The sequence below is a fragment of the Tilletiaria anomala genome (assembly GCF_000711695.1).
Source record: "Tilletiaria anomala UBC 951 chromosome Unknown K437scaffold_153, whole genome shotgun sequence".
NCBI classification, from domain to species: domain Eukaryota; kingdom Fungi; phylum Basidiomycota; class Exobasidiomycetes; order Georgefischeriales; family Tilletiariaceae; genus Tilletiaria; species Tilletiaria anomala.
The window spans coordinates 1-16306 of NW_013546869.1; the positions used below are offsets into that span (position 1 = coordinate 1).

At 56.6% G+C, this 16306-nt stretch overlaps 7 protein-coding genes across 7 annotated transcripts; 5 read left to right on the top strand and 2 right to left on the bottom strand.

Moving 5' to 3' along the window:
- Positions 1-146: 146 nt before the first annotated feature.
- Positions 147-1310, top strand: K437DRAFT_271002 (uncharacterized protein; the record flags this gene model as incomplete). Its single annotated transcript, XM_013384745.1, has 3 exons — positions 147-381; positions 450-751; positions 846-1310. 3 exons carry the CDS (start codon positions 147-149, stop codon positions 1308-1310), a joined length of 1002 nt encoding a protein of 333 aa, XP_013240199.1.
- Positions 1311-2183: 873 nt separating this feature from the next.
- K437DRAFT_47636 (uncharacterized protein) lies at positions 2184-6282 on the top strand. Its single transcript, XM_013384746.1, has 7 exons — positions 2184-2541; positions 2633-3107; positions 3206-4744; positions 4819-4972; positions 5050-5156; positions 5237-5690; positions 5768-6282. The coding sequence occupies exons 1-7, from the start codon at positions 2268-2270 to the stop codon at positions 6233-6235; spliced, it is 3471 nt and encodes a 1156-aa protein (XP_013240200.1). The 5' UTR covers positions 2184-2267; the 3' UTR covers positions 6236-6282.
- On the bottom strand, positions 6283-8320 carry K437DRAFT_259972 (uncharacterized protein). The gene is made up of 2 exons (XM_013384747.1): positions 7629-8320; positions 6283-7560 (listed from the first exon to the last, which is right to left on the bottom strand). Exons 1-2 carry the CDS (start codon positions 8228-8230, stop codon positions 6330-6332), a joined length of 1833 nt encoding a protein of 610 aa, XP_013240201.1. The 5' UTR covers positions 8231-8320; the 3' UTR covers positions 6283-6329.
- A 413-nt stretch (positions 8321-8733) lies between these two features.
- K437DRAFT_265187 (uncharacterized protein) lies at positions 8734-9997 on the top strand (the record flags this gene model as incomplete). The annotated part of the gene is made up of 2 exons (XM_013384748.1): positions 8734-8858; positions 8929-9997. The coding sequence occupies 2 exons, from the start codon at positions 8734-8736 to the stop codon at positions 9995-9997; spliced, it is 1194 nt and encodes a 397-aa protein (XP_013240202.1).
- Positions 9998-10733: 736 nt separating this feature from the next.
- On the bottom strand, positions 10734-11719 carry K437DRAFT_279724 (mitochondrial glyco protein; the record flags this gene model as incomplete). Its single annotated transcript, XM_013384749.1, has 3 exons — positions 10734-11048; positions 11129-11546; positions 11568-11719. 3 exons carry the CDS (start codon positions 11717-11719, stop codon positions 10734-10736), a joined length of 885 nt encoding a protein of 294 aa, XP_013240203.1.
- Positions 11720-12068: 349 nt separating this feature from the next.
- On the top strand, positions 12069-13162 carry K437DRAFT_259975 (uncharacterized protein). The gene is made up of 4 exons (XM_013384750.1): positions 12069-12274; positions 12690-12758; positions 12889-12903; positions 12999-13162. The coding sequence occupies exons 1-4, from the start codon at positions 12192-12194 to the stop codon at positions 13078-13080; spliced, it is 249 nt and encodes an 82-aa protein (XP_013240204.1). The 5' UTR covers positions 12069-12191; the 3' UTR covers positions 13081-13162.
- A 2183-nt stretch (positions 13163-15345) lies between these two features.
- On the top strand, positions 15346-16258 carry K437DRAFT_47719 (uncharacterized protein). Its single transcript, XM_013384751.1, has one exon. The coding sequence runs from the start codon at positions 15583-15585 to the stop codon at positions 16051-16053; it is 471 nt and encodes a 156-aa protein (XP_013240205.1). The 5' UTR covers positions 15346-15582; the 3' UTR covers positions 16054-16258.
- The last annotated feature ends 48 nt before the right edge of the window (positions 16259-16306 follow it).

Here is a 16306-nt window from a genome sequence, read left to right on the forward strand (position 1 = left end):
CGCCGCCACCCTCGTCCGCGTTCCCGCTCAGCGCGAGCGCAAGCCTCCCGCCGACGGCGGGCTTGCCACCCGAGCCGTCGCACTATGTCACGAGTAGCGCAGCCGCAGCGGCTGCCGGGGCGACGGACCTGGTCGTGCGGCCTGCAATGCCGGAAGATGCGATCCAGCCGCACTGGTCCAGCGAAGGCTTCGGTCGGCGCAGCGTCCGTAGCTTGGTATGGGGGCTGCTACACCCGCGTAAGGCGCTCAAGAGCTTGTGCAGCATCCAGCTTCGCTTGATGAGCCGGCTCGAGTTCAATGATGCAGGTATGATTGTCAGGCACGAGGATACGTGGGGGATGAGAGAGGCCATCGAGGGTATCCTGCCTTTTGCTTCCATCAGTGAGTCACAACCTGCGGCCTGAGGGTTATGACACTGCTGACCGAGACGTTCGTCATGGTTTTCTCAGTCTACCCGCTCCACCGCCGCATCGTGGGGACTCTCGTGTCGTTCTCCATCGCCAAAGGCTTCAGCTTGCGCGACAGCATCATCTTCCGCAAGCCGCTGTCGATCAGCGACGGCGAGCCCAATGCGCCCCATGGAATCACCGCTTCGTCCTCTTCGGGTGAGAGCACGCCGCTCGCTCGCCAGCAGCTTGCGCAGAGCGTTACGAACGAAGCGCATGGCCAGGGACAGGGACAAGACCCGCATGTTGCGGCGCTTGCGCTGCTTGATCGGTCGCAGTACAAAGGTCACAATAATCCTGAACATGTGAGTAGCGCAGCAGTGCAAGCCGCTAGTTGGAGAAGAGAAAGAAGGCTGATGGATAAGAATGACTTGGTGCTTGGACCGTGCTTTTCTACAGTACCGCACGATCTCTCGCTCGCGCAACGCGTCGCCGAGCCGCTACCGATGGGGCAACATTTCCGAGCGTAGTTTCCAGACTGGCACACGTTCGCGAGCCCGCTCGCTGATTGGCGGTGTGCAAACTGGAGGTGGCGGCGGCACGACAACTACGAGCTCCGTTGCCGGCTCGAACGATAATCTCTCCCTGTGGTACGCCGGTCACCACCATATGCACAGCGGCAGCAGCATCCTTGACCGCGAGCGGGACCGGGACCTGCCGCCGGACTCATCGGCGCGCTACCGCGACCGCGTGGCGCGGCGTGCGGACGGCGGACGCACGACGAGCGCGCCGCCGTCGACGCTCGGCGACACGGCCCCCGTCGCGGACGTCGGTGTGGGCATGCAGGCGAATGCGCCGAGCTCGCTCGCTGGGCTCTGGATGGACGATTTCGGGCGTAAGGACAGGATCCAAGGAGCAGACTAGGCGCGAAATGCGCTTGCAAAGCGTGGAAACGGGTGGTGGAGTGTTTTGCAGTGTGCTTCACGCTGTTTCCCCCGCATCATCATGGTGCTTCGATTTGGCTTTCGCATTCACTGTTACCTGTAAGGCAGCTTAGCTGGCACAACACACAAGAATTAATCTTTCCTTTTTAGCTTCGACGACCCCCCGATTCCGTTGTAGCTGCTGTCCTACGCCTCCCTACTAACAAGCACCTCGCTGACTTTGGTACGTTGAGGACCCCTCTTCTCCTCGAGCAACAGTCTTAAGGGCTCAGCTGAGCATGCGCAGCCCATGCAAGTCTCGGGATACGGAATGCGGAATACGAAATACGGAATGGTAGCAATTGGACGTGTTCTTGAATCTGAGCCCGTTCAATCCACTGGTGCTGGATAACGGTCGGTCACTGCAGCGAGCATCGCTCACAGGGGGCCAATTTCGATGATGCTCCTCCTAACGGGCCTAGCTCGCCCCATCATCACCCTGCCTCCTCAGGGCGATGCACTCCTGGTACAAGCGACCGCGCCTCCCCTTGGACGGCAACTCGGACAGCTCCACCCGGCCTGCTCGCTCCTCCAGCTCTTCCCTCCGAACTGTGTCAAAGCATCAGGACAAGCGCGCCCAACCACTTTTTCTGTCCCCTCCTTTGGACCCTTTGCGCGCGAGGCCTGTTCGGCTTGCTCGTCAACCGTGTCTGGGTTCTGAAAGAGCAATTGATTACCTTATTCCGCATAGACACCGCTCCGCTATCGTTGCATCAAGCAAAATCCTGATTTAAAACCTCGAACCGCACTCATCCTGCTTTCGAGCTCGTACAAGTCCAGCGACGCGCTTTGCCTTTTTCACGACGGTAGCGTCCGACTTGACTCGTGGGCTGGAAACCTGTCCATCCTTCACTTGAGTTCAACCAATGAATCATTCGTCCTGCAGTCATCATACAGCATGTTGTTGCAGCCTTCCGCATCGGCCATCGAGCCAAGTCGCAGCACCGACGCCACAGCAGCGAATGGAGGAGCATGCACAGCAAGCCACGAAGGCCAGGCACTGAACCGAAATGAAGCAGCTCAAGATGACACGTCCGGTGCCTATCTTAAGGTCGGCAAGGAGGAGGCAGACGCCTCTGTGCCGAAGGTAAGAGGGAGCAACAGCAAGTTGCCAGAGTGGATCACGAAGAACGTCAAGGATCCGCACAGCTGGAAGATGCTCGCTCGTTGCTGTGAGTATGAGCAAGCTGTCCCGATGGCCTCTCCCTGACGCACCACAGTCCTAACCTCACACATCTACCTTCTTGCTCGTATATTTCCCAGGGCTCGCCTCATGGGTCACGCTCATCCTCATGCTGCCGACGCGCTCACTGCAGACGTTTGGGCAAGCGGCGTTCTTTGCATCTATGATCACATTCATGATCCCGTCGAACATGCCGGTGTCGATCTGGCTCATCGCCAACGCGACGCTTGTCATCGGCTGCCTCCTCGGCTGGGCCTGGGGCGCCGCAGCGATGGCCGCAGGTCTGTTCTCGCGAGACAGCGTCCTGCTTGCCTCGCAGCTGCGCACCGCCCAAGCGTCCGTCGCCGCCGAGACCAACCCAGAGGCTGCGTTTAAATTGCGCATCTTCCAGGGGGATTTTCTCGACATCCGCGCGAGCGCCGTCATCGGCGCCTTCTTTGTCGTCGGCGCATACGCGCTCGGCATCATGATGGCCAAGGTGCCCAAGCTCCAGCTCAGCTGCATCTTTGCCTTGATCGTCATGGATATCATGTGTTCGTACGGTCCCCTTTTTCCGTGCGTATGCCCTCCCGTCTGCACGTCATCTTCATAGCAAGTAGTCTTGCATCTCAGTCAGCTTTCTTGCTCACTTTCTCTTTGTTCTCGCTCGGCAGGTTCGCGCAATACACCCTGGCGACCATATTCATGCTCCCCATCGGCGCCAGCCTCGGTGTCGCATTTGGCTGCATGCTCTTCGTCTTCCCTGAAAGTCTCAACTACTCGTGGACGCGCAACCTGGTCAGCATGCTCGAGTTGCAGCGCGCGCTGCTCGCTATGCACAGTGCCTTTATCTCCGACCCTGCGACGCATAACACCCCTGCGCTCGAAGAGTTTGACCGCAAGCTCAAGGGTACATCCAATGGCCTCATCGGACTCAGCGATGCCCTCAGCGGCGAGGTCGCCTTCCTTGAACTCGACGTCTCGCGCGGACGCTTCTCTGGCAAAGACCTGCGCAAGCTCCTACTCGGCTTCCGCACGCTCAATGTCCGCCTATTCGGCATGGCTGCCTTCCCGCACCTGCTGCAGAATTTTGCTGACGGCGGGTATGTGGAGCAGAACGTCATGGGCGACCAAGGCGCGCCTCAGGAGGAGCCAGGGGCTGGGGACGCTGCTGCTGGAAAGGAAGGCAATGAATCATGGAAAGACTTGAAGCATCCCGTCCAGATCCACGATTCTACCTTGGTGCTTCGTGCGCGGCAGCGCATCCAGGAAGCCGAAGCAGAGCAACACGTCAAGCTGTCCACCTTGCAGCCGCTCATGGCCAAAGCGGCGGGGCCGACACTCGAAGCCTGCGGCGAGGCGCTTGGCGCAATCACCGCCTTCATCGATCGGACCAACCGCAGCCGGTGGCGCCTGCGCAAGCGAGACGATGCGCTCGAGGCGCAAACGCTGCAGCGCATACAGGATGCCGCGGCCAACCTTGCGCGCGTGCACCAGGCGTTCGTCGATGAAGAGCGCCTCGCGTTGTTCCGCCCGTACGAACATCACTTCAAGGTCGAGCGTGACGGCTCGCTGCACCTCGACGAACAGAGCGCCATCGAGTTCCGCACCGGCGGCCGCCCGCTGTTCCTGTGCCTCGTCTGGGTCGTCTCGCTGAGCCGCTTCAGCAAGCAGCTTGTCAAGGTATCCGACGAGATTCACGAGCTCGCCAGCAAGCGCCAGTCCAACAGACTCTGGCTCCCCTCCAGCTTGCGCAGCGTTTGGAAGGTGCTCACGTCCAAAAAGGCGACAGCCGGCGGCCCATTCAAGTTCTTCGCCAACACCGGACTGAGTCAAGAGGACACGGCTGCAGGTGATGGTGACGACGATGACGATGAGGACCTGCAGCATTCGACCGCCTCATCGACCGTGGCGCTCGAGAAGGATGCTGAGCGCGACGCTTCGGGCAAGAAGGACATCAAGGCGTCAAAGGCCGACGGAAAAGGTACTCGTCGTCGTCGTCAGCGCCATCGGCGCAGGGCGGTTCGACGTGATCCGGACGCGATGCCACCTACCAACGCTTTGCACTACCTCGGCAGGAGCATCACGGGGATCTACAACGTTATGACCTCCACTGACGGCATTTTCGCCCTTCGCGTCGCGGTTGTGACCCTCGCGCTATGGGTCCCCCAGGTGGTCCCGTCGTCCGCCGCGTTCTACTACCATCAGAGAGGGTGAGTTTCTGTGTAAGGGAGACGGAGAAAAAAACAAAAGCGCTGTTGCTGAACATCACGCGAGTCCTTCGCAGCGTCTGGGCACTGATCATGGCTCAGCTCGGCCTGACGGTCTTCACCGGCGCGCAAGTCTTCGCCTCTATCGCTCGGATCGCTGGCACCATTGTCGGCGGGCTCATTGGAACGGCCATGTGGTACATCAGCGCAGGGTCTGGCAGCGGGAATGTCGTGAGTGCCAGCTTGTCAAGAAGGCCCCGCTTCCCTCCTTGTTCCCGCATGCTAAACGCCACTTTTCCTTCCCTCAGTATGCTTATGCTGTCGTTGGAGGTGTGGCATTCGTTCCTTTAGTCTTCCTACGTTTGTATGTGCCGCCTGCCATGCTCGTACCGGCCCTCATGGTTGGCGTCACCGCGTGAGTCCGGACTGCCTTTGACAACGATCTTGAAAACGTGCGCCGCTACTCACTGACACGATCGCCCTAAATCTTCGCAGCCTTCTGGTCTTTGGTTACAGCTGGATCGACACGCATCTGTTTGTGACGGCAAATTCCGGAGTCGGAATCGAAGTCTTCTGGCGACGGACGCTGCTCGTCGTGATCGGCATTGCAGGCAGCTTCGCAGTCCTGCTCATCGGTCGTCCTGCTTCGTCTCGTGGCCTGGTGCGGCAGTCGGTCGCCGGCGTGACGCAGGACATCTTGGACATCTATTCGACCATCATCGAAGCGTACATCAAAATTGACTCCCAGGTTGATTCCGCTGCTGAGAAGCCGGCCCAAATTATTGATGAGCAGTATCTAGTGGATCATCTTCGACCACTTCTGCTCGATACATTTGCGAGACTCGCGGAGCTCAACACCCATGTCGGCTTGGCGTCTGTTGATGTTGCACCACGAGGGCATTGGCCAAAGGAACGCTATGTGGAAGCGGTGAAGGCACAAGCACGAATGGTGAGTTTGATCTGTTCGGAATAAGGGCGACTGCTATCGCACCAAAGCTCAACTACTTTTCCCGCCACTTTCCTCAGCTCGAAGCATTGTCCCACCTTGCAGGCGCGGCATTCGGGATCAGCACTCCGTCCGAATGGCAGCGCCACTTCTTGCGCTCGTCGGCGCTGCTCGACCCTTCTATTATCGCAGACATTAGTATGCACCTGTCGCTCATCTCGCGTGCCCTTGCAACTGGCACGCCTTTGCCGCACACTAGCGCCGGCAACCTCCTCGACCGTACAATCTCGGTCCAGATCGAGGCTCGGAAGAGGGAAAAAGTACTCGGACAGGACTCCGTGGTCAGCTCGCTTTCGCTGCACGCGCTGCACGAACCGGCCTTCATGGATATCGTCACAGGCATTGTAGCTCTCGGTCAGTTCGTCCGCAGCTGTGACCAGCTTGCCGCCATCACCGCTGCGCTGGTCGGCGAGGTCCCACTGGAAGGATACGACGCGTTGCTGAGCCGTGTGGAGGATCAAATGTGGAACATATCGCAGCGATCCTGAGACTTGTGTGATGCGAAAAAGAAGTATTTCATGGGATTTCAGAGGTGGCAAGGAATTTATTAATGTAGTGAACCCTAGACTGCACATGCAGGGATTAGAATGTCGTCTTCTTCCCTTGGCTCGGCACGATGCTTACGGATGCGCGTGCCGCAGCCGCGAGAGCAGCCCCTGGCTTGGCACGTGCACCTCCTGTTACTGTCCTTGCGGCGCCTTTCTTGCCCCCAGAAGTCTTTTCTCTCTCACGCCTCGCTCTGCGCTCTTCCTGCGTCTCCTTGTGCTTTTTAGGCAGCGGTGCCTCGGGATCAAAAGTGCCAGGTGCAGGTACATCGATCGGGATCTGCTCTGCCGCAGGGTTAGCGTTAGCTTGAGGAGAATCAAGGATGATACCTGCAGCCGCGGCGCGTTGCGCAGCTTCCTCTTTCATTTTCTGTCTGGCCGCTTTGCCGGGTCGCGATTTAAACGACTTGCGCTCCTCCCTCCCCGCTCGCGCCGCGTCAATCTTTCCAGCGATGCGTTCGCCCTTCGGTGCACCTCGTCGCACCGCATCTGCACCGGCATACTGCAGGATGATTTCACGTCCGAGCAAGCGGTAGCATCGCGGATAGTCGATCAACGTCGCTGTTGCATGCGCTGTCGTATGGAAGTCGAGGAATGCGAAGCCCTTGCACTTCGTCGGCGCGTCTTCGAACGTCCCCAGGCGGATCTTTCGGATGCCAGCGCCACGGGCGCGTTTCTGCTCTTCTAACGGATCTTTCCCTGTTTCGTCCTTGCCGTCCGCTTCATCTTCGGAAGCGACATCGCTGCGCATCTCTTCATCGCTGTCCGAGTCACTGGTATCGTCATCGTTTGTATCGGCATCGTCGCCTCCCTTGTTTGCCCCCTTGCCTTTTTCGGTTGACTTCCCGCCCTTCTTGCGATTTGGGTTATTGTCCACGGCGAACTTTTGCATTCGCACCGTTGCGGCATCCTCGAGCATTTTCTGTAATCCTTCCTCGGTCGTCTCAAAAGGTAGATTGCCCACGAAGAGGGTGGGCACCGGTGGGTTCTTTTGCGCACGGAGGATCTTCGCCGCAGTCTTGGTCAGGCCTGTCTTCCCAACTGTGATGTTCGCTGCTGCTGCTAGCTGCACATCGGTAGCACCTGCTGTATCAGAGCCATTGTGCAGGGAGGCTAGCGCCAAAGAAGCGGCGTCTGGGTTGATCGCCGGCCGGCCGGCAAAATCAGAGCCATTCTTGATGAGCAGACGCCTGCCGTCTAGATTGTTTTCCGAGAGCTTGATGGCTGCCTCAACCATATCATTGGAAGGTAAGTCGATGTATGCGAAGCTGTGGAGGTGGAATCAACGTTTTAAAGACCATGAGACTTGTGCTTCGAAGTGTCCCAGCAAACTTACCCTCGGTTGTATTCTCCTCGCTTGGCACCTTTTGGCATGTAAACACGTGATATGCCTTCAATTTCATGTTCTTGCAGCCATTCTTGTATCCGATCAGGGCTCGTGCGGAAAGATAGATTACCAATCCAGATCGAATACGGAGAGCGAGCAGGAACCTCTGGCTTGGCGTTTGGTTTTGCTTTGACACTATCAACCGGTCCGGTTTGGTCTTTGTCTGCCAAGTCAGATACCTTTCCGCTAGACTGGCTGCGCTGCTGTTGCTTTTCGACCCTCCGGCGCTTGCGTTGCTCCTTGTGTGAGAGGGGCTCTACTCCCTCAACTGCCTCTGCATGTTCCTTACCGTCAGCGGGACCAGCGTCACCTTCGCCATTTGCTGAACGCTCGCCATGCGTATCAACGTCATCACGCTTCCGTTTCGACTTCAAGCCATTCTTGCTGTTTTCCGCGGCATCTGCGTCTGCGTCTGTCTCTACCTCTGCAGACGCTATCCCATCGGCCCCCCGCTGCTTAGCCTTCTCGGCCTTGCGAGCGAGACGCTTCTCCTTATTTGTCATCACGTCTGCCTGCGCTGGAGGCGTCTGTACGCCACCGGTCTCCGCCATTGGCTCACTTAGGGAGGTTGTTTGACGCACAGCAATATGATTTGCTCGAGTCAGTGACTCTGTTGTGCAGCCCGCGATGCAATCGCCAGGCCTCGTCGTAAAGATGGTGTAGAGACGGTTGGCAAATCGCACTGACTGTGCCATTCTTGTCGATTGGCGGGAGAGCAATCCAAAAAAAAATGCATACTTTCTTTTTCCAGTTCCGAGTCCCGATTTGCTCAAAAAGAAAGAAAGCGAGCGAGCCAAGTCAGACTGCGACTGAGCTATAGGCTGAGAGCTCTGAGCAAGGGGGCCAAGGCCAAGCACGGGCCGCTCTGGCTGTGCAACATCCAACGCGGGCCGACGCGAAGGTGAGGGCCACACTCCGACGCCTACCATCTGTCCACCATCGGTTCAGACGCTACATGCGTATCGCGATGGTACGCCCATAAGGAGGCGGACCACCGTGAAGGGAGTCCTTGATTCTGCAGGAAGAAGGCTCTTGGAAAGGATAACACTGCAAGATGTCTTCTCCAGCTCAAGCCAGCGCAGACCCCATCGGGGACGGGCTGGACGGAGGGCCTGGTCGATATGCTGCATACTTGATGCGCTTGCGTACGCTCATCACCGCTAGCTCGCGATACATTGCGTGCGTGAAGCTCAGTGGAAGGACAATTTGGTGAAGGATTCTGACTGCCATCCTATTCTCCCCATCGCAGATACTCGTCTGATGTTGGCGAAGCCTTCCGTCCACTCACATCGCCCAACGTTGTGCGAGCGGCCTATGGCATCTCATGGGCATACCTCGCCTTGGATGTCGGCTACGCGGGCTACAAGGCCCATCTGGCGCATCATGAGGCTGTATCTCCGCTTGAGTCGATCAATAATTCCCTGTTGAAAGCTAGGAATGACATCGACAAGCTGTCCCCAGCTGAAAAGGTCGAGCTGAAGAAGCGTCAATTCGACATCTCGAACGATGCAACCCTCTCACCTCACCATTCGGAGATCACGAATATAGGGCTGGTCGTCGCACGCCGCGCAGTCTTTCAAAGCATCGCGTCAATGGCACTGCCAGCATTCACAATCCATTCGATCGTCCGCTACTCAGCGCCGCTGTTTGCCAAGAGCTCCAATGCACGTGTGCGTGCTGCCGGTCCCACGGTCGCGGGACTGGCATTCGTCCCTGCCTTGCCGTATCTGTTTGATAAGCCCGTTGAGCATGTGGTCGACGCAATTTTCGACAAGGGCGAAGGTATTCTTCTCGGCTCGACGAGCGCTGCGCGCAGCGAGGCGGGAAAGAAGGCTGAGCAGAATGTCCACGACTCGGAAGGGTTGTTGAAGCAGAAAGAGAAGCAAGTGGAAAAGGAGGCAAGAAAACTAAAGGATCAAGTGGAAGGAGCCTTCTCCTCATTACGCTCCAAGGCAACTACCAGCGCTGACAGCTCGGAGAATTCCAACCTGGTCGCCAAAGCCGTGATTCTCGGCATCGGCATCGACCTGCTCTATCTCCCGCGCCTTCAGACCCTGCTGCACCGCCAAGCGCAGCGCATGGCGGCCGGCAGCGCCCGACGGCCGCGGATACTGGCGGGTATGGGCGGTTTGGAAGGCAGCGATGCCTCGCTGCGTCGCTTCGTCATGCCTGCCACGTTGGGTGCAGGAATGAAGTTAGCGGAGCGCATTGGCTGCGAGAGGGAGCGGCAGCAGTTTCACAAGCTTTTTGTCGGTGACGCAAAACCCGAAGCGGGGTTCACAAATGCCAAGGCTATGCGATGGCTTGCTTTGAGGTGAGGTGGCGACAAGGCTTCGTCGTGCGGGATACCACTGTCTTGGAGATGCTTACCTTTTCACTGCATGTACACCCCCTCAAAGAGAATAGATGGACCGCAAAAGAGGCGGCATACAAGGCGCTTTATCCGCATTTGAAACTCCGATGGGCAGATCTCGACGTTCATAAGCCAGCCGACGCATCTGCCACTGCACCTTCCTGTGCGAACGGCGCTGGGGACGGGGCGCAGAAGGAGGAAAGGCTAGGCCTGTTGGCAAAAGCGTACCTGAGCGGATCAGCAGTAGGAAACGGTGGTCAAAGCGCGAAGCCAGTGCTGAGCTTCTCCCATGCATTCAAGCAACGCTGGGCCCAGGAACGTGAAGGCCGGTGCAACGGTTCAGTCCCAGGCGCATTTGCAAGTCCGACATTGGATGCTGCGCAACTAAAAGTAGAGGCGAGAAAAGGCGAGGAGCTGGAAGGTCCTGAACAAGAAGCAAAACGCATAGAGCTTCACTTGAGTATCACCCACGACGGAGACCTGTGCATGGCGCAGGTCATCGCAGAGCTCGTAGACGCACATCGTTCGCCGACCCAGGAACAACTCCAGCACTTAGTACTATAGAAACAGTAACCGGGAACAAGAATCTGAGACGGATGTTTTGACAGGAGGATGCTACATGGGATGAAGGAGACGGCGATAGCGTAGTGTCTCGTGCGAGTTGTTTTCTTATTCTCTTTGGATCACATGGTCAGACTGAGCTATGCATCGACGAAGTTCTTGACGTTCTCGAGCCACCTGCAGTATTCGCGCTGCTCCTTCCACTCAGCCAGCTCCGGGATGAAAAGCGCGAGGTTGGCAGCGATGCCGCGCTCCTCAAGGAAAGCGTAAAACTGCTCTTGGACCTTCTCGTCGAGCGTCTCGAACTGCGGGCCGACGTAGAGACCCCGGCGCTGCCAGTCCGCTTCGACGGTCAGCTCCGAGGCGAGCTTGGCGTCCGAATAGAATGAGATGGCTTCCACGATGAACTCGCCGTCTTGGGCTTGCGCATCAATGTTTAGCGCACCCTGGTTCGGCTACAAGCAGTTGAAGAGATGAAGCAGTGTGAGTGGGATAAGGAAATGTACGAATAAATAAGGAGCAATCGGGGACGCACCTTCGAGATAGTGATGGCGACTCGAACCGGGAACCCGGCTTCCTCTGACTCTTCGCTGCCCTCAACACCAGACTCGCCCTCCTCGCCCATGCCACTGACGGAAGCACTGCTGTCCAAGTCTCCGATGGAGAAGAGCACGCGGATGTGCTCATTTCCGAATTCCCTCGTCAAGGCAATTTCATCTCCGCCAGTCTTCTCCTCGACTTTCCAGACGCCTTCATTCTTGAAGGCGGTCAAGAATTCCGGCTCATCGCCTGATGTAGCGGCAGTCGATGAAGATTCGTCTTTCTCGTACTTGATCTCTTCGACCAGCGACGCGGATAGCTCAGCGTCCGACTCGCCTTGCCCTCGCGCTGCGATGGAGCTGCTGAATGCGTGGGATGCGAGCCGGAAGCTCCACGAGCAGGATTTGCTGCCTCTGGCAACGTGATTCCCGTACGAAGACAAGGAAACCTGAGTGAGGATGCCTCGCTGAGACACTGCAGCACCCGCAGTAGCGAGCCGAGCTGGAAGGGCGGCGCCGCTGGCACGAGACGTGGAGCCTTTGCGCAAAGAGGCAGCGGCCGCACGGCGACCGGCGAGCATGAGCATCGTGCGAAGTTTGTTTGTTTGAAAGGGCTCCTGGTCCGCTCTTAGATGTCCACCAAAAATTGCGATTTTACTGTGACAAGGGCTGCTCCCACGAAACAATGGTACCTCAGATGTACGTCTTGCCTTGAAGCTTCGAGCACGAAGTTGAAAGGACAGTGGATGGGGCAGTACGAGCACGTCCACTACGGTCAACGCACAAAACCTCTACAATGGAAAGGCGCGCAGTCAGCGAGCGCAAAGTGCAGCGTTCCGTGTTCCGCCCCATCGACCACTAGACTCTCTCTCCTTGCCATGATTGGCTGACTTCAATCCTCCAATATAGCATCCCCGTCTTGCTTTGCTGCACAACCTGGCAACTTACGGCACGCGCTTGATACCGCCGCTGCGAAGAAAGACAGGCCGCTGGCAGCTCTTCTTTCGTTTATCTCGGGAACGACGTCCGGGGACTCAGTCAGCAGAAGAAACAATCATCATGAGCGACCAAGCCCACACGGCCTCGGTCGAAGCCGCCAACGCCGCAAGGCTGCCGCTTGGCTACCGGGACTCATGCAGCGCGTGTGTATTCAGGTGGCATGAATTCGCTTCTCCGGATCGATCTGTTCTGGATATGATCGAATATGGCAGGGCTGGAACTGGAACTGGGGTATAACCGGAAGGCTGCAGGCTGATCCGCTGCAAGATGCGAATTCGGTGCTGGTCCGAATGATCGTACAGAACAACACGTACCGGGTTGCAGACCTTTAGGAGCGCAGAAAAATGCTCATATTACTCTGGCTGGCCAATACTGGAGCACATCGCTTTAAAAGGAATGGTCATGCTGAAAGAGAAGGAAGGGCATGAATGCACTTGGCCATGGAAGGACCAGTGCGGTGCTGAGACACATTGGGGATAGAAGGGCAGACCCACTATTGCGGACCGCATGGATGTAGAAGGAAAGGGTACTGACTCAGCTCTTCGATCGTCTTTTCAGGCTACTCATTCCTCTGAACAAGTGCCGCAAGCAAACGCTATACGCTCCTTGGAAATGTGAAGATGAAAGGTGCGCTTGTCTGCGATAGGCCAGGGGACGTTACTCCGCAATTTGTGATCAAGGGGTAGCAACGACAGCTGGCTGACTCATTTGTGTGCTCCTTTTGCAATATTCTTTTCGATGGCACTCTGACGCTTAGGCACACATACGAAAAGTACGTCCTCTCCCGCTCCTGCCATCTGCTCATCGCACGAAATCCGATTTTAACACAAGCGGTCCACTCCCTTCTCTCTGCCACGACTTGAATAGATGCCAATATGATGACTTCATCCGGCGACAAAGGGAGCTGAGCAGGCGCGAAATGGAGAAGAGGAAGGAGGCAGCTGCATGAGATACTGCAGTCCGTACATGAAGTAGGGGAATGGAGCCGACATGTATAGAGATAAAGTCGCAAACGTCGCAGTGACAGCCGGTACACTTCTTTTCTTGAATTCTGGAGTCTGCTGATTTGCAGCTCTATTTCAATCCCATGATGCAAGACCTGGCCGGCATGGGCAAGGGAAAGAAGTAGACCCCGCGGATCGGTCTCTTGTCGCAATATGACGGCATGGCGTACCCTCCTTTCATGCCAATACATACTCGCATGCCTATGCATAGTAAGATGGAGCTAGGTGGCCTGATAACTTCACTACTAAACTCTTTACAGGTCGTCACTTGTCCAACCCATTGTTGGACTCGTCCGTTGCCCCAACCTTCGATAGTTACCTGACTTGAGATTATCGGTATGAGAGCCGATGCTCCCGAATTCGTCCCACGATTCCTCGTTGAGCCTCAGCTGTGGCCCCGTGGGGCCTGTGGTGGCATGTTGGCAAAGTATTCAGAGAAATTCAAGACGAGCCTGTGATATGTGCATGCTATGAAAGTTCGACATGCTCATTTGGGCTGCCTTACCCAGCATCGAGGCCCAATCCTCTGCCTCGCTTAAGTCAAGTGGAACTTCGATGCAGCCTCCACACGCTTCCATGGCGGCTTCCCCATGATGCATGCAACGAGTCATCAGGGTTGTATACCAGGGTCCCCAACCATCCCTCAACCACCCATGTATTCTTTAAGCAAGCTATTCGGACTTTTGCGCTAAGGTTGTTGCATGGTAAAACACCGAATAGCCGGCGTGGAGAATACATGTTGGTCAAAAGGTCGTTAAGTTCATGTATCATGCAGCTTTGACCTTGAGAGCCGGCGGTCTCTAATCGTTGAGGAAGAGACGAATCTTCAAAGACTAGGCTGCAGGGTTCTGGCCATTGAAGAGAGGCACGTAAAGGGTTGGGAGAGCGAGAGAGGTGGTGCCTGGCAATCGGCCTCAAAAGCAACCGCCAAGAGTCGGCTCTCATGGTCACTCACAAGCCTTTTGCGAAGGCAGTCCCCGCAAAGGGGAGAAGCGCTTGACCAAGAAGGTCTATGAATGCAGACGTACCTCGAGGATGTGAGAGATTAATAGACGATTGTTCGAAGCTGTGGTGTTCACCAATCCCAACGGCATGGCCGGCCACTGAAACAGGCTGCCTTTGGCCGTCAGCGCCGCTGTTTCTCTACTACTCGCCTCGACGAGCATGTATCAGTGATAGGACATGCCATTCGGATGGATGGATGCTACATCTCCTTACGGCCTCTTAATCTCTAACGTCTTTGAGTCGGAACGCCGTCGTGGCAAGGCCCTATTCGTAGACGATGTTCGCAACGTGTTGGTGCCAAGCAGACTGCCAAGACTGACCATCCCACCTGCACGTATCCAAGGTGCAGACGCGCGAGCCAGACCAAGCGAGTGCTGTTTCATGCAGAAGCGCGATGAATTGGAAGAGCCGAATATGAATACGCAAAGCAAAGCAACTACAAGATGCGCCATGGACAACCTGCCACTACAATGGTCGAGCTTGCGGACGATAAGTCCAGTGACAGGCCTGTCTTTTCCATCAGTCACCATGCTCTCCGACGAGCCGGGCCCCTTTACCACAATACTCGACTCCGGCGCCTTATGGTCGGAGGGCAGCCTATTGCCGTGTTTGCTCTGGATCCGCTCCAGAAGCTGCGTTGGCTCGCTTGCGCGGTCGCCAAGGCCAGCTGGTTCTTCATTTGGCATTGGCGTGGATGAAGAGTGTTAAGCGAGTCTACCATGACAAATGGGCGAAGGCAGGTCAGAAACATGTCATAACCCTATTCTATCCGAAGTCGATTGTTGGTTTTTGGTTTGTGCTGTTCTTCGGTTCTTCGGCCCGGGTCGAGATGGGAGCGCAAACCACAACAAGATCGCGATCTTCGGCGATAGGGCTATGATGAGACCCCACGATAATGAAAGCGATCGATTCTGACCTCACCCAGACCCAAGAGGCCAGACGTGCACACTGTATAGGGTCATATACCATTACTACAACTGTTTGCGTTGTCTCAGAAAGAAGAGGGAGGCCTAATCGAAAGAGGGTCAGTCGGCGGAGGAGTGATACGGGTTTGCTTCTGTCTCGCCTTTACTACATCCTTTGAACGGTCGAGACCTCGGCGTAGTCGGCAACTGCGGTCAGAGCATCCATTTCAACTCGTCGCTCAGCTTGACGCACCGCGTCGAAGCATTGGCGTCATTCTGGCACTCAGTCGAACCTCTCTCTCAAACATACCAAGAGAGTGAGAGAAAGAAAGCAGAAGAAACCCAGATGCAATCGTACGCCAGTGTTCCGCACTCTCACGACGCTCATACGCGACGACGACCAGGCGCAGCTCCCTTGACACCTCAGTCAAAGTGGTCTTCCTGACGCCACACACTGACCGGAGACTTGCCAGCAAAGCCCTCGAGTCCTAATCGCCGTCGTACTGGCACGCCACATTCAACATTGTCACCTCGACGATGTCGACCCGACATCTGGACCCACCAGGCGGAGGCCCGGCTCCTCTGCTGACACTCCGGACGCTCCCCCCTCTGCCGCTCTTTCACACACCGCACGCCGTACCTCCACCCCATATGCCAATCTCGCGCCTTAAGCTGAGCATCGTCCGCATCCTCACCGGCGCGAGCAATGCCGGCGCTGCAAGTGGAAGTGCAAGCGCCAGCAGGAGCAGCAGCGGAAACGTCATCACCATGACATACGCTGAGCAGGTCAAGGAGATGACACTGCATGGTTGGCGGCTGCAGATGATTGGGCTTGAGCTGAGGCAAAATGCTCTGATCGCGCCAGAGACGAGGGAGCGGGTAGCCTCTTTCTCCTCACGGGCTGATGCAGAGAATGGGGGCGCTGATGAGGCGATGCAGGGGTTTGAATTGAAAGATGAGCATGAATGCGCACTACTCGAGGAGGGAGATGAGATTGTGTGGGTCTAGAGCAAAACTTTTCTGTTAATCGAAATTAACTGATTTGACCTGTCTTTCTCGCTGCAGCATCCGAATCAGAAAACCCTACACCTTAGCAGATCTTCAACTCCCCAGCCTACCATCGACACATGTATATGTCGTACCGGCTGCATCGCTCACACGCGCTGGTACACTGTCCAATCCGCCTTCGTACTCGAGCATACACCCACAGCCGCCGTTGGTCATAACCAGGCGAACATCTTCAGGATTCCGCTCCGCGTCG

What these genes read in the sequence shown, in the direction of transcription:
- K437DRAFT_47636 (XM_013384746.1), top strand. Translation starts at nt 2,268, where the DNA reads ATGTTGTTGCAGCCTTCCGCATCGGCCATCGAGCCAAGTCGCAGCACC. An exon ending in GGTCTGGCAGCGGGAATGTC is followed by an intron (nt 4,973 to 5,049) that starts GTGAGTGCCAGC and finishes TCCTTCCCTCAG; the next exon opens with TATGCTTATGCTGTCGTTGG. An exon ending in CTCATGGTTGGCGTCACCGC is followed by an intron (nt 5,157 to 5,236) that starts GTGAGTCCGGAC and finishes AAATCTTCGCAG; the next exon opens with CCTTCTGGTCTTTGGTTACA.
- K437DRAFT_259972 (XM_013384747.1), bottom strand. Translation starts at nt 8,230, where the DNA reads ATGGCGGAGACCGGTGGCGTACAGACGCCTCCAGCGCAGGCAGACGTG. An exon ending in CGAGGAGAATACAACCGAGG is followed by an intron (nt 7,561 to 7,628) that starts GTAAGTTTGCTG and finishes CCACCTCCACAG; the next exon opens with CTTCGCATACATCGACTTAC.
- K437DRAFT_259975 (XM_013384750.1), top strand. Translation starts at nt 12,192, where the DNA reads ATGAGCGACCAAGCCCACACGGCCTCGGTCGAAGCCGCCAACGCCGCA. An exon ending in TACCGGGACTCATGCAGCGC is followed by an intron (nt 12,275 to 12,689) that starts GTGTGTATTCAG and finishes TCGTCTTTTCAG; the next exon opens with GCTACTCATTCCTCTGAACA.
- K437DRAFT_47719 (XM_013384751.1), top strand. Translation starts at nt 15,583, where the DNA reads ATGTCGACCCGACATCTGGACCCACCAGGCGGAGGCCCGGCTCCTCTG.